This window comes from Triturus cristatus, chromosome 5_1 (genome assembly GCF_964204655.1).
Source record: "Triturus cristatus chromosome 5_1, aTriCri1.1, whole genome shotgun sequence".
NCBI lineage: Eukaryota > Metazoa > Chordata > Amphibia > Caudata > Salamandridae > Triturus > Triturus cristatus.
The window spans coordinates 705,219,836-705,232,808 of NC_140587.1; the positions used below are offsets into that span (position 1 = coordinate 705,219,836).

At 42.4% G+C, this 12,973-nt stretch overlaps 1 protein-coding gene across 2 annotated transcripts in view; it reads right to left on the bottom strand.

Moving 5' to 3' along the window:
- Positions 1-12,973, bottom strand: part of ASXL3 (ASXL transcriptional regulator 3) — a 306,825-nt gene that overhangs the window by 142,185 nt on the left and 151,667 nt on the right. For both annotated transcript variants that reach the window (XM_085605686.1, XM_085605685.1), the window contains exon 6: positions 5,883-6,004. In XM_085605686.1, coding sequence (XP_085461812.1) covers positions 5,883-6,004 — 122 coding nt within the window. The remainder of the gene's footprint in view (positions 1-5,882; positions 6,005-12,973) is intronic.

The window sequence follows — 12,973 nt, forward strand, 5'->3', positions numbered from 1 at the left end:
AGCCATAGCTCTGTTAGAATGAGCCCACAAGCCTTTGGGAGGCTGCTCTTTGGCCAGTGGGTAGAAAATCTTAATTCACAGCACAGTCATGTGCAAGATGGTTCTTTTCTGCACAGCTTTACCTTTCTTCGCTCCAGTGAACTGGATAAAGAGTTAACCGTCCACCAAGTGGTGTCTGGAACAATCGCTATATAAGCGAGGGGCTCTTTTCGAATCCAACTGGTGAAACCTTTTCTCCTCCTTAGTGGGGTGAAATGGAGCAAAAAAAGCTTTAAGAGGAATGGTCTGACGAACTTGAAATGGCGGCACCACCTTTGAAAGCTTGTGTCTGGAGGACTAGCCTGTCCAGATGAAAATGGTAGAAGGTGGGTTACAGAAAGAGTTTGCAGCTCGCTGATCTGCCATGTTGATGTTATAATGACAAGAAAGACTGTATTGAGGGTTAGAAGTCTGAAAGAACAAACATGCTGGGGCTTAAAAGGTGTACGCATGAGGAATGTGAGGACCAAATTCAAGTCCCATTGGAGCAAAACAAAAGTAAAAGGAAGTATTGTGTGTTTTAATCCTGTGTGGAGCCGCATAACGACAGGAGACTTAAATACTGTAAGCTTGTCTGGCAACCATAAAAACGCACAAGAGGTGGCAAGTACCCTTTAATATTCCTCAAAGCAAAGCCTTGTTATTCTAGGGATAATACAAACAACAAAACGTCGACAGCTTGGTATGTAGTGGGTCAATCTGTCTAGACGGGGAACCAGGCCACAAACCTATTCCACCAGTAGGCATAAACAGATTTGGTTAAGGAACGCCTGGCTGCCAAGATGACCTCCACCACTTCTGGAGGAAAGTCAAAAGCATTTAACTATCATCGCTCAATCTCCAAGCATGGAGGTGGAGGTTGTGCAGGACACTGCCCTGCTGCTGTAACAGGAGATTCTCCTAAAGGGGCAGCCTGATCAGCGGACAAAAACTCATGCCCAGGAGTTGGGGATATCATTCTCCCAGTGCACAATCCGGAGTCACTAGGATGTCTTGGGCCTGATTAACCCTAATCTTCTTCAGACCTCAGGCCAAGAGAGGTATCGGCTGAAAGACATTTCAGGAGTCCTGAGTTTCACTTTAACCGAAGCGAGTCCCAGAGCGAGAGACGCCTTGGAAACTCCAACGAGCAATAGTGCTGGCACTGCAGCGGCAAAAAGATCTAGCCAGGGTTCTCCCAGTCACGGAAAGACCCTGAGACACCTCCAGATAAAAGTGTCCTTCGCGATCTGCAAGGCATCAATGGCTTAATTTATCTGCTGTAGCAGTCAGGGAACCCGCCAGGTAGTGTGTCACCAGAAAAATTGCTTGGTAGACTAGCAACGTCCAAAGATGCAAGACCTCCAGGCATAGGGTCCAAAACCCCACTGCTCCTGCACCAGCTTTCCTATGATGCAGGAAGGCTTTTAACGCCAAGTGGATGGCTCTCAGCTCTAGAAGGTTGATAGGAGCTGGGCCTTTCCCATTGACCAAATACCTCTAATTTCCATCTCTTCCAGATGGCCTCCCCAACCCAGAAACGATACATCGATCACTACTGTGAGCTCTGTTTGGGGTAAGGAAAGGGGTCGGCTGCTGACCCAATTCAGGTCCCGTTTCCACCACTACATATCTTCTGCAGTCTCCTCTTAAATCTTGTCGTATTTCGAGGTTGCAGGTTCTGGGGTGGTAGGGGAGTAGGCCTGTGATTGGCGAAGTATCCGAATCACTGGCATCCTGGAGATCATCATACACGATTTCCTCATAATGGTTGGTCAATCTCATCTCCAGCATTTTCCATGAAGAACCGGTGTTCTATCGGGAGGTACAAGCACTGTGTTCAGGTCCGAAGGGTGGTAAAAGGATAGCAATTCAGGATGAGGAGTGCACAGCCTCGATCAAGGTCAGAGCAGAGGCGCCTGACAGCACTATGGGTTGGCTGCTGTTGTTTGGAGTCGACGGCACTGCCATCGTCATCCATGGATTGCGTTCCAGTGTGGGTTGTGGTGCTGAGTACACAAGCCAGTCAGGAGCCCTAGGGGGATCCAGAGGGACCAACTGGCACAGGTGTTACCCTGCCAGTGGAAGCCCAGATGGGAAGCCTATTGGCTATTTTGGGCCCATAGGTGCACCAGAGGGAACCAGTAACGAGCCAAACAAGCATTTGCAATGCAATAGGTCTCGCATTTGCGAGATTTTCAGCTATTGGCATTATAAATGATAATGACTTTTATTTATGTTTAAAAAACCTGCAATAATAAAAGGTATTCTTATTAACAATACCAATAGATCAAAGTTTTGAAAATGCGAGACCTATTGCATTGTAAATGCTAGGTTTTTTAAAGCGCCAAGGTTTGGGCATAGTCTGCCAGGAATTCTACACTGGAGGGCTCTTCCTTTCCTTGTGGCGTTGTCAGTCTGGGTGAGCCCGAAAATAAATGGCAGATGAGGTCAAGGGTGGTGCCTAAAATGCATTGTGATGTGACCATTGTATTGGTCACAGTAGGGGCAGGGGGCCTCCTCACTAAATGAGGTCTAAATCACACTGTAGCAGCACGGCCACCAAAGGTAGCCGTTTGTGTGTGCTGATTGATTGCTCCTACAGTGCAAATGGCTCCTACAGTGTTGCTTTGCAGGCCCCTGCCCCCAGATACAAAGGGGAAGGGGGAGGAGAGTGTGGCAACTGCAGATGCCTTCCTTAATGTGCAACACACCGGGCTGGACGATCACGCAATATTTTTTTAATTCGGACCACTCCTGCCGTCCTGGGACGCATTTTTAAAATAAAGAAGTAGGAGAATGGCCTGAGTCAAATGTAAAAAGTAGGGGCACACCATGCCCTTCCGATCCCGCCCACTTCCATCAATGGTTTTACCATGAACTCGTATGAAGCGCTCTACCTCATGGGGAGGCTAAGATGGTGTTCTGTCCACCATTAATGTAAATGTGTATTTTCTATTTGTTATCAATACGGTCTGCTGAATCGTAAAGCACTCTGATGGCTACAGCCCAAGTCTACGATATATAAAAGTAGTAGAAAAAACAAAGAAGCTATAGCACCCATAACCATGGAAGTCACCATTACTTGTTCAAGTTCGGAGAGCTACTACTCTTTTGGTCCTTTGGGATCTCCGACCCTGCTGCCTCTCCCCCAGTACCTGCGGGAGTCGTTCCTGTCCGTTGCGAAGCCATAACCTGTCTTGAGCCAGTGCCGCACCCCCACGGTCTCCTTCACGACACCGTCACTCGTGCTCACAGTACTTGCAGCCATTACAACCCCACTAGCAAGCTAATATGCCAGACACGTGAGGAAATACGCAGCGTCCGAGAAAAGTACGCTTAGAAGTATAACACCCCAACCAGGCAAGTCAGTGGCAGTGACAGTTAAAGGAATTAGAACAGTGAAGCGCCAGCTAGCTCTAGTGTGCTCTTCTTCTTAGTCAGTATACAAGGAGACTTGACGACCTTAAGAACATGACTATAGAAACAAGGCTGTTGGTTATTGAAATAGAAAACGGACGGCTGCATACCGCACGGTGTATTATGGGATGGCCATATTAAGTAGGAAAGAATTTAGGAGTAAGCGAACCGCCTGAGACATCGGCTGTGACTGGAGCATGAAGGAGGGGTTTAAACGCATGTTAAGAAGGTGGGCACGTGACAAAGTATTGTAATCCTTGAATATATATTTATCCATCATTCTACACTTCCACAACATTATATTGATTGCAAATTATTCAACGACACTTAGTAAAAAGTGAAGCTTTGGGAATACGTGTGTAATTTAGTCGTGGCAGTAAACCATCGCGGTGCTGTATTTCTTTTTTTTTTGAGGGGTGGGAGTGGTGGATGTTTGACGGGAATGTACAGAACCAACCAATCCAATATGACTCCCCGGGAACCTTCTAAAATGCCAACGAGTCTTGTGTCGCTTTCATCCACTATCTAGTGCTTATGATTCGCAGCCATCTTCGAATAGGTCTCCTTCTGTCGCATGTTATAGTAGTGGTTACTGCTTAATACTCGATCTCCCTCGTTTTGACGCAGTACTTTGTGATAGCGGTTATAGTTGGAATGAAAGAAGAAACGGATCAGTTGGCCTGAGCCCTCTTGCATGCAAGTGCCACTCGGTTGAGGCAGGCAAGATTGATTCAAGAAAGGCTGCGCCCAAAAGTTATTCCGGCTAGACTTGTATAAACATCCCAAAATATAAATAAATAAAGTGAGCGCGGTGTCCCTTCCGGGTGCCGCACTCATTAAAGTAATTTAAACAAGCATTGAAAGCGTGCGTCATCGCTCTGAAAGCGAAAGTGATCGCGATGACGCACACGAGTTTTCAAAGTGCTGCTGGCGGACGGCTGCGCGCGTGCACGATCGCGTGATCGCAAGCGTTAGGCCAGCCAGCAGCACTTTGAAAATCCCACATACAAAATGTCTCTTCGAGCCAGCGCAAGCGCTGGGGCTCAGCGAGACCTAAAAAGAGGAGCATAGCATTGCAGAATTCCTCAATTTGCTACGGTGTGGCCGATTGGCTTGGAAATTAAACTGCGAAAGAACATGGATGGAATATTCTCTGAAGTACACTGACCTCGGGACCATTATCTGGAGGCACGGTGACACCCTTGCGCCTTTTTATCAGAACAAGAGTGACAGGATAGGGCCAAGTCCTGCTTGAACTTTTTGTGCTGCTTTTTGGTTTTCCCGGAGGACTTGCAGCACGAGAAGACCGGTCACGGGAATGACCTTGAGTGCAGAATCTGGATATACATTTAAGCCTCGACCGATCCCGGCAACAGATCTTGCGGTGTTTCACCGCAAAGAGCTTAGCTTCCTGGTTATGAATGGCCTTGAAATTAATCAAGGCACAATCACTGAACGCCTTAGGGTTGTGATTCGACCTTAGGCACCACATGCAAATTAAATGAGGGTAACGCACAGACATTTGTTTACAATATTCAACTAAGAGTTTAAACCCTGTATACTTGGAAAACGATATAATTTCCTTGCATGCTAAAGAATGTATACAATTTAGAGTCTCAATGAGATGAGGGGTATTTCCAGATCCGCATCTGTTGGCACTTAAAGAAAACGACTAATGCCAGCGCACATGGATGGTGCTTATATAGGCCACTGCAAGTCACATCCAGGGTGGACTAACAATGTGGAGCCGCCAGCATCACCTGCCACAGTACAGGGGTTCTACTACTAAATTCCCGGGCCCAGTTTGATGTGAGGAGAGGTGAGGAATCTGCTGTTAGAAATCATTCTCTATCATAATGCTTGTTCTCATTGCAACAAAGTAAATCTTATCGGATTTATCTTATCACCCTGCTTTGAGACTACATGTTCACAGCAACCCATTCTCCCCTAGGCATAGTGTGTCCAGTATAAAACCTCCAATAAATACATAAATACTTGGTTACTTGTTCCATTTTATCATATTTTGGACTTTGCTCCCATTAAAAAACGCACTTTGAATATCGGTCACGTTTTCTGATTTGTTCAGGATTGTACACAAGGAGCAATTCCCTTCTGAAAGAGGACAACAACCTTATGAGGCAAACCTAAGTTCACACCATCTCAATCAGATCTTAACTTTTGAATTGTCTTAAAAATGAATTCTCCAAGGTTGAATCAACATTCCCTTACCATTCTGTATACAGGATATTACTATTAGACCTAAATGGTTTCCATACCTTGCATTCAGTAGCCTGAGCGATGTGAAGCCCTGTAAAAACTGAAATAAATGATATTTCAGTCCAGAATTTAACAATGATTTTTTTCCAGGATTACCAGTCTACACATTATGAAACAAGCTGATATAGCTAATATAATTTTGAGAGGAGTTCCCTTTGAAAAAATACCTGCTTCAATGCCTTTTTGGTGTGTTGCTGGAAGGAAGACACAAGTTTGCTTTGTACTGCAGAGTTTGAAAGGCTGGAGTCTCGACCGGAAGACACTTCGTCAGAAACTTCCTTCAGGCAAACTACAAATAATAAAAAGATTGAGCAATTCAGCTACAAATGGGGCACTTATAGTGAGACATATCAAATACAATATTCTGTAATACTATGTGTCTATTCTCATATGTTTCCGAAAACAAATAAAAACAACAAATGCATAACAGTTCTTCTGCAAGTCACAGAATTACAACATAGACCTGTAGAAACAGCAAACACGTTTCAAAGCAACATATCAGTTTCAAAACTGATATCCAACAAAACTCTTCTGTTTAAGATATAAAACATATCAAGATATAAAAGTATATGAACTAAAAGCTGGCACGATGAATCAAATCTAAATAAAAAACCTACTATAGAACTGCGAAATATAGACGTATTACAATTCATAATGAAATCCTACAGTACTATCGTTGGTTCCAACCTACATCTAAAACATAGTTAACGTGATACAACATGCCCATGATAAATACATTTTTAAGCTAACAACCAACTCCAAATATGAAACATAAATGTTGTGTAGGTGGGCCAAGTCTGCAATGCCAGTAATGTAATGTATTTGTATTACTGCATCAAATAGGAAGCAGGATGGCAAATGGCTGCCCCCATGCTCTACCTAATATAGCCTGCTCCCACATATTTGCTGCAGTTTTAAAATGAGGTGCCCGTCTTCAATAATAAAGCTCATCAGATCTATCAGAAAAACGCACATCACAATGTATTTGCCCCGCTACTGCCCCAAGCAATTTAAAATTTTACCCAGAAATTCAGATGTAAAGTGCTAAAATCGAACATTCCATGAAACATAACATATCACAGTTGTTCAAATTCACAACAACAATTTTTGATTTGTTTCAATTAAAGTACGTATTCAGTCTATTAGATAACTGATGTCAATGTCCATAGCTGAAAAAACGGTTTTAATGTAATAAAAAATTTCTGCTTCAAGTTAGTTACATGCTATCAGGATGAAATCAAGAGTAGTTTGAGGATAAAACACAGGACCCCCCCCCCCCTCCATGCCCATTTGAAGTGATATCTGTTGTTGCGTTCCTTAACATGCTTCCATTCAAGGATTAATGCCAAATTGTGCACAGTATCAGAAAAGTTTCCAACGCTCGATATATATAAGTTAAACTGGGTAGTTACTGAATAATTTTTTTTATTCTAGCTGAGCTGGAACTTGATGATTGAAAGCAGGATCTGGAAAATGAAGGATGCTAAGTTGATAAACTATAGAAGTAGCTAGAGAAAATAGGCATTTTCTGCATCTTACTTCCACCTTCCTCGAGTATCAATGTGTGACAGTGTACACAAGCACAAAAACAAATGGGAGAACAGGGGCATTTAGAGTAAACCTTCATACAAAGAGGTTCTGTGAAATGCAAGCCTAGAATACCTAACTGATTCTTGTCTAAGAAGGCCATCATGGTGGCGGTTTTGGGAAAAAATGATTTCTGCAGGAACAAAGGGCTTCCTGTCAGCTCCAGGATCTCAAAATGAAGTGAATAAACTTTGTGTGATCAAGACCAAGAACAAATTGTGGAGTTGTGGCACCCACTTTCCAAATACTCATACCACATCGGACTGGTGGTCACAGCACAACAGGAGGGTTGTGCTCTGTACAGTATTACATTCAGTGCTTTTCATTCTAGAGCATACAATGCAAAATCTGGACAAATGGTGAGGAGAAATGGCAATGCAATGAGCAGTTTGCAATTTTTTAAATACGTTCCACTGGAGTGACAGTTCAATCAATCATTCTCATCCACAAGCTTGATAATGGGACTTGCTAATGGGACGTTCGGTGTGTAGCAGAGCATCCACCTTCCTACAATAATGGACTTTCATGCTGTGGTGCACTGTTGATACATAGAATAACTTTGAGCTGGGACCCACTTTGGCAAAGAGACAGCCCTGTCTGTTTTGTTTTTTTTAACAAGTAGAGAATATAATAAAAGCTATGTACATAACACACCACACAAATGGAACTAATTCTATGCATTTAAATAATTGCTGTTCCTATTACCCAGCAAAAGTCATACTCTTCTTAGGGTCCTCAAAAGAAGGACAGGCCAATCAGCTCCACTGAGATCAGAAACAGTGACATGCATGTTTTTCCATCAAATGATCTTCCCATGGTATTACCAGTGAAATGGAGCTGAAGTGTGAATGAAAGCATAACACTGGGTTGCTTGTTGGATACCACAGTAGGTAGGGTGTGTCGAGGACAAGATGACGGTTTACCAAAGTCTGAGTTGTGTTCAAGGCCCTGATCAGTCAATCCTTATTTATGGGTAGCCATTATGATGATGTCTCAATACTGCAGTTCTGATTTTGCAAGACCAGACTCCTCAAACTCCAATCAACAACAGGCATGCAACCTAGTAACAAGTCAAAGACTCTTTTTCTAAATTCCTTGTTTTATACACTCCATTATTTCATCGCAAGGCAGCAGGTGGAATCGAAATTTATCTTAGCAGGGTTTCTGTAACTCCTGGTTCTGCAACATGTCAGTGTGAAAGTCAGGATGCCTAATCCAAGTAATGCACTACAGGGTGTGGGCTACATTTCAAGTCAACATATGCTAAAGTAGATCTAGTTCTTTTTAAATAGTATAGCCTCTATGGTGTAACTGGGCTCCAAAGTTAACAAGCAGGTAAGGGCCAGGATGTATACAATACTGGGGGACCAAGGAAATCACAGTTTAGTATCTTATGGTACTGGAAAAGATTCTAATGTGGACTGCCACTGACACACCATCTCTGTCTTAGTCCCTCTACTCAGTAAATAAAAAGTGCAGGCAAAGCGGAAAGCAGGATGCAATCGGCTCAGCAGCAAACTGCAGCTGCAGGTTCTTGTTTGGAAACTTCAACAGGGGGAGGAAGACATCGAACACTTGGTAGCGGGGATAGGGGCAATGAAGAGAGTGAGGGGGACAGAAATAACAGGAGGAGTGAGCAAGAAAACATGCACTTCAATAAAGTGATGAAAATAACATTAAAAAAATATCCTTGTTCCGTAAGCAGTCAAAGGATCCATCTAACCCAAAGGCCACACTAAGTACGTATAGGCTTTGGAAACATTAGGTCTTGTCATTAGGCAAGACTTAAAAATGTCTTTTGAGTTTTATTTGATTAACTACCCTTGACTGGCATAAAAGACCACAGAAATCAGGAAAGGTTTTATTAATTATTTGAACAGATTTCACCATCTTTGCCATACATGCTAGGTTTTATTAGGCTGTTCTACAACTCCTTTCCGCAAAAAAGTAGGCTTCTCATTCTGTTTTCACCCCCATCCTTAAGTGATTGGCCCTATGAAAAAGTCAAATACCTGGCTGTTTTGCGAGATAACGAATGCCATGATAATGCATCTTATAATATTGGGTTCCTCTGAATTATTCCTCTTTTCCAAAGTTCTCAAGTGTACTCTTTACAGAATTTTTCTTTATTTTTCCTTTTCCTGGCAGATAAGCAAATCAGTTTGGTTCCAATCACTACCTTGCAATTAAAAAGTACAATTACTACTGATCCTGAGCTTCTCGTCAGGAAATGCTGAAATTTAAGGCTTAATTTACCATTTTCTGAATACAAGGGGTTTGGTCTTCATGTGCAGTTCCTAACGAATAAGATATTAGTCTGTAAGTAAAATAATCAACTGTAGAAAAAGTTGAATGGAGCTTGGATTAAAAGTGCAGCTCAGAGACCAGGTGTTTAGTACTCTCCACATTTCTATGACGCCTTTATGCTTGATGCTTTAAAGGATACTTTTCTCTAATCTCGAGGAAAAATAAAATAATCTTCATTTCCACAAGTGATTTCTGATTTATATAGCACAATCCTTGCTCAAATAGAGGATCGTGCTTCAAGGAAAGGCAATCCAACATTCCTTCTCTCACACAAGAGTGTGCGAACAAAAGGGGCATTGAAGGTGTTAAAGAAAGGGTCAGAGTTGAGACTTCAATCTTTCTTTCTTTTTTTTCTTAAAGCGCACAGCTACCTCTGGAGAGGTGTCCCAGCGCTGGGGGCCGTCGGGAAGATTAAGTGAGCTATTGCCCAGAGTCACAAGGTGCTGGGCTAACCTGCTGCCGGCGATCGAACCGTGAGCCCCGTGTTCCAGAGTCAGCCGCCCTGGTCGCTGCACCACACCTTAGCAAGGGTATAGAAAAGGGAAGACCACTACAAAGGGCAGGAGCGGGAGAGCATGTGTTGCAGATGGCCTGGCACTGGGGGAGCAGAAGACAGTAAAGTTGGAATGGATAAAAAAGTTAGGGTTAGAAGAGGACTGCATGAGAAATTGTCTTTTTCAGACAGGGCTGTACGATTACACAAAGACTAGTTGCTGCTTGAAGAGGATATATTTAGTTACCTCATGCAGATGGTAAGGGATGGCACCAGGTTAATCAGGATTGGAATGGAGTTCCAGACCCTCACAGAATAAAAGGAGGAAGCATGGTCTCTCGTCTTTAACTTTTTGCACATCTGGAAGCCCAGCCTCATCTGTTGCTGATACAATCTTGTTTGAGCCTCCAAAGGACTTGATCTTGCTTTTCAGCCAAGGACCTTTGAGACAGTGAGCATGAAAATGCAGAACATTCTTCAGGTGTACCAGTTGGCCTCAGGAATGCTAGACAGTAGACACTTGCCATTGTAAAGGGAGCTCCATTGTGTATTTGCAATTCTTTCATGCTTACTGCACCCAGCCACTTGCTGTCTTTATCCAAAGAATGACTGAGGATGTCTCAGTATTTGCTCTTTCTTCTTTGCAGTTGCCAAATCAAGGAGGCCGCTTCCTCATTATTTGAATGCCTACACAGCCTTGGCATAAGGGTTTATGTTTTTACTACACCCTTTGTGTGACTGCTTGGGAGTGGATGGATTCCTGAAATCTTCCTATCCCTATTGTAGGTCACTTGACATTACTGGAAGAAACTGCCTTCTCTTTAGTAACTGGCCTCAGGTTTTTAAATGAAAACAGGATAACTTCTGTTCATTTAATGACCAGATCCGGGGAGTCTCAGGTGCCCTTTTTGCCTCTGTGTGATGCATTACCAGGTCATCTGGCACAGATGATCTGATTCTGTGGGCTACAGAGGTTAATTAGTGTCAATACTTTGCTAAATATCCTCTTTATCCTCATCAAAATGCACACAAGCATCTAACCCTCGAAGTTGCCATTCGTCATCTATCTCTGGCATGTCATCTCTCCAGTTTTGGTCTAGGTGTCTTGTGCACTGGGTGTAATTGCTCTATTGTTATATTATCGTCACCTCCTTCTGTCTCAAACCTCATAAGGCATGTCCTAGTGGGAATTTCAAAAGCACTTAATGCTTTACTGAAATCTTTCTTTTTTGCAAAAATGCTGCCATTTCGGCTTAAAGACATCTCTTGCAATTCACTACACTAGTCAGCGTATCAAAGTTTTCAACTTCTATCAATTGCATCAAAGTTTTCTTTGTTGGAGGTGGTGTACCCTCCCTCACATTTGTTTAATCCTGATAGCCTTTGGAAGTTGGAAGCTTCTCGTCCTTAGACTGTGTAATCCTTTACAGCATTTTTTCAACTCCTGTGCTTGTTTACCCGTGCACTCTAGCACATTTGAACCTTATTCCTCAGAAAACCCCAAATCTTACAGGCTGTTTCTTAAACTGTGAAATAATGTGACGAGCCCTGCGCTACTCTGCTCCAGCTTTCTTGTTCTTTGGTTTAAAATAAAGAGCTAGAGGACAGCAATGATAAATGCTCTTAGAGTACACATAATTGTCCATTGACTTTTGCCAGTTTTCAATGGCACTTTGAGCAAAATATATTTGCAATACTTCACAATTCAGAAAGCCATCAAGTGAACCAAAGACAACAAGATCTATGGTTGAAGACCAGTGAAAAAACATGACTGTTTTTGCGGTTGTGCAGCTGTCTAGTGTGTCTTGGTATTTTCTCTTAATTTTCAGTAACCAATGTCATCTTCAAAATCACCTGCGCCTTGCAAATTGACTGTTCGCCCAGGCATCCAACTTTCATTTGAGAACCAATTGGCAGAAATAATAATCTGAAGATGGCAAGCTAAATAGTGGAGCATTGTGGGCTTAGGCTCGATATTGTAGTCAGTGCACAGGATCCACCTGTTATTGATACCTAAAAGAAACAAACTATATCTAAGAAAGTTTCAAGACCCAACCATTAGGTGGCAGAATAATTCACAAAATGTGAATCGAGAATTGGTAAACACCGTAAAAAGTTCAGGACACACCTATGCGCTATGCTATGAAAGTACTCACAATACAAACTGGCTTCTCATACACATGTTGCGCATACCTAATTAGAGCATTATAATAACTACCAATTTGAAAGCCCCAGAATGATTCAGTGTTTATAGGGTGTTATCAAAGAGTTGCAACTATCATTTATTTATTTATTTCTGTGCTAGTTTTATATAGCGCGACCTTGACCCATGCGGGTATCAGAGCGCTTAACACGTTTACAGAGAGCAGCATTGTGACAAACAATAAAATCATACACGAAGCGGAAAGATACACTGTTGGACTATGGAGTAGAGTCAGGAGTGCTAAGCATCATCACAAAGGACAGCTGCATGAACAGTATAGTTACACCTTCCTTTTTATAAGCAAGGTCGTCAACAAAATGCAGAAAGTTATAGCTGTTTTGTTTATCTATAAAAGAGTTGTCTGACTTTAGTACATACTTTCTATTCTTAATATAAAGATTTCACGATGACTACACACGCACATATAAAGAAGTCTCTTGTGAAAATGCGCACGATCTTTACAGAAAAGAAAGCTTTTCAGAGATTTTATTCTGGAAAATGTGCTACAGCATTTTGTGTTCTCTAACTCTCGAGCAGGTTAAATTACATTCAGAGATGTATTTTGATGTGAGTGTTCACACAAAATAGCTGACATGAGGGTTATTTTGAAGATTAAACTTTTTTGTAACATGGAAAATTGAACTTTGGGGTTGAAGAGGGAAACAGAA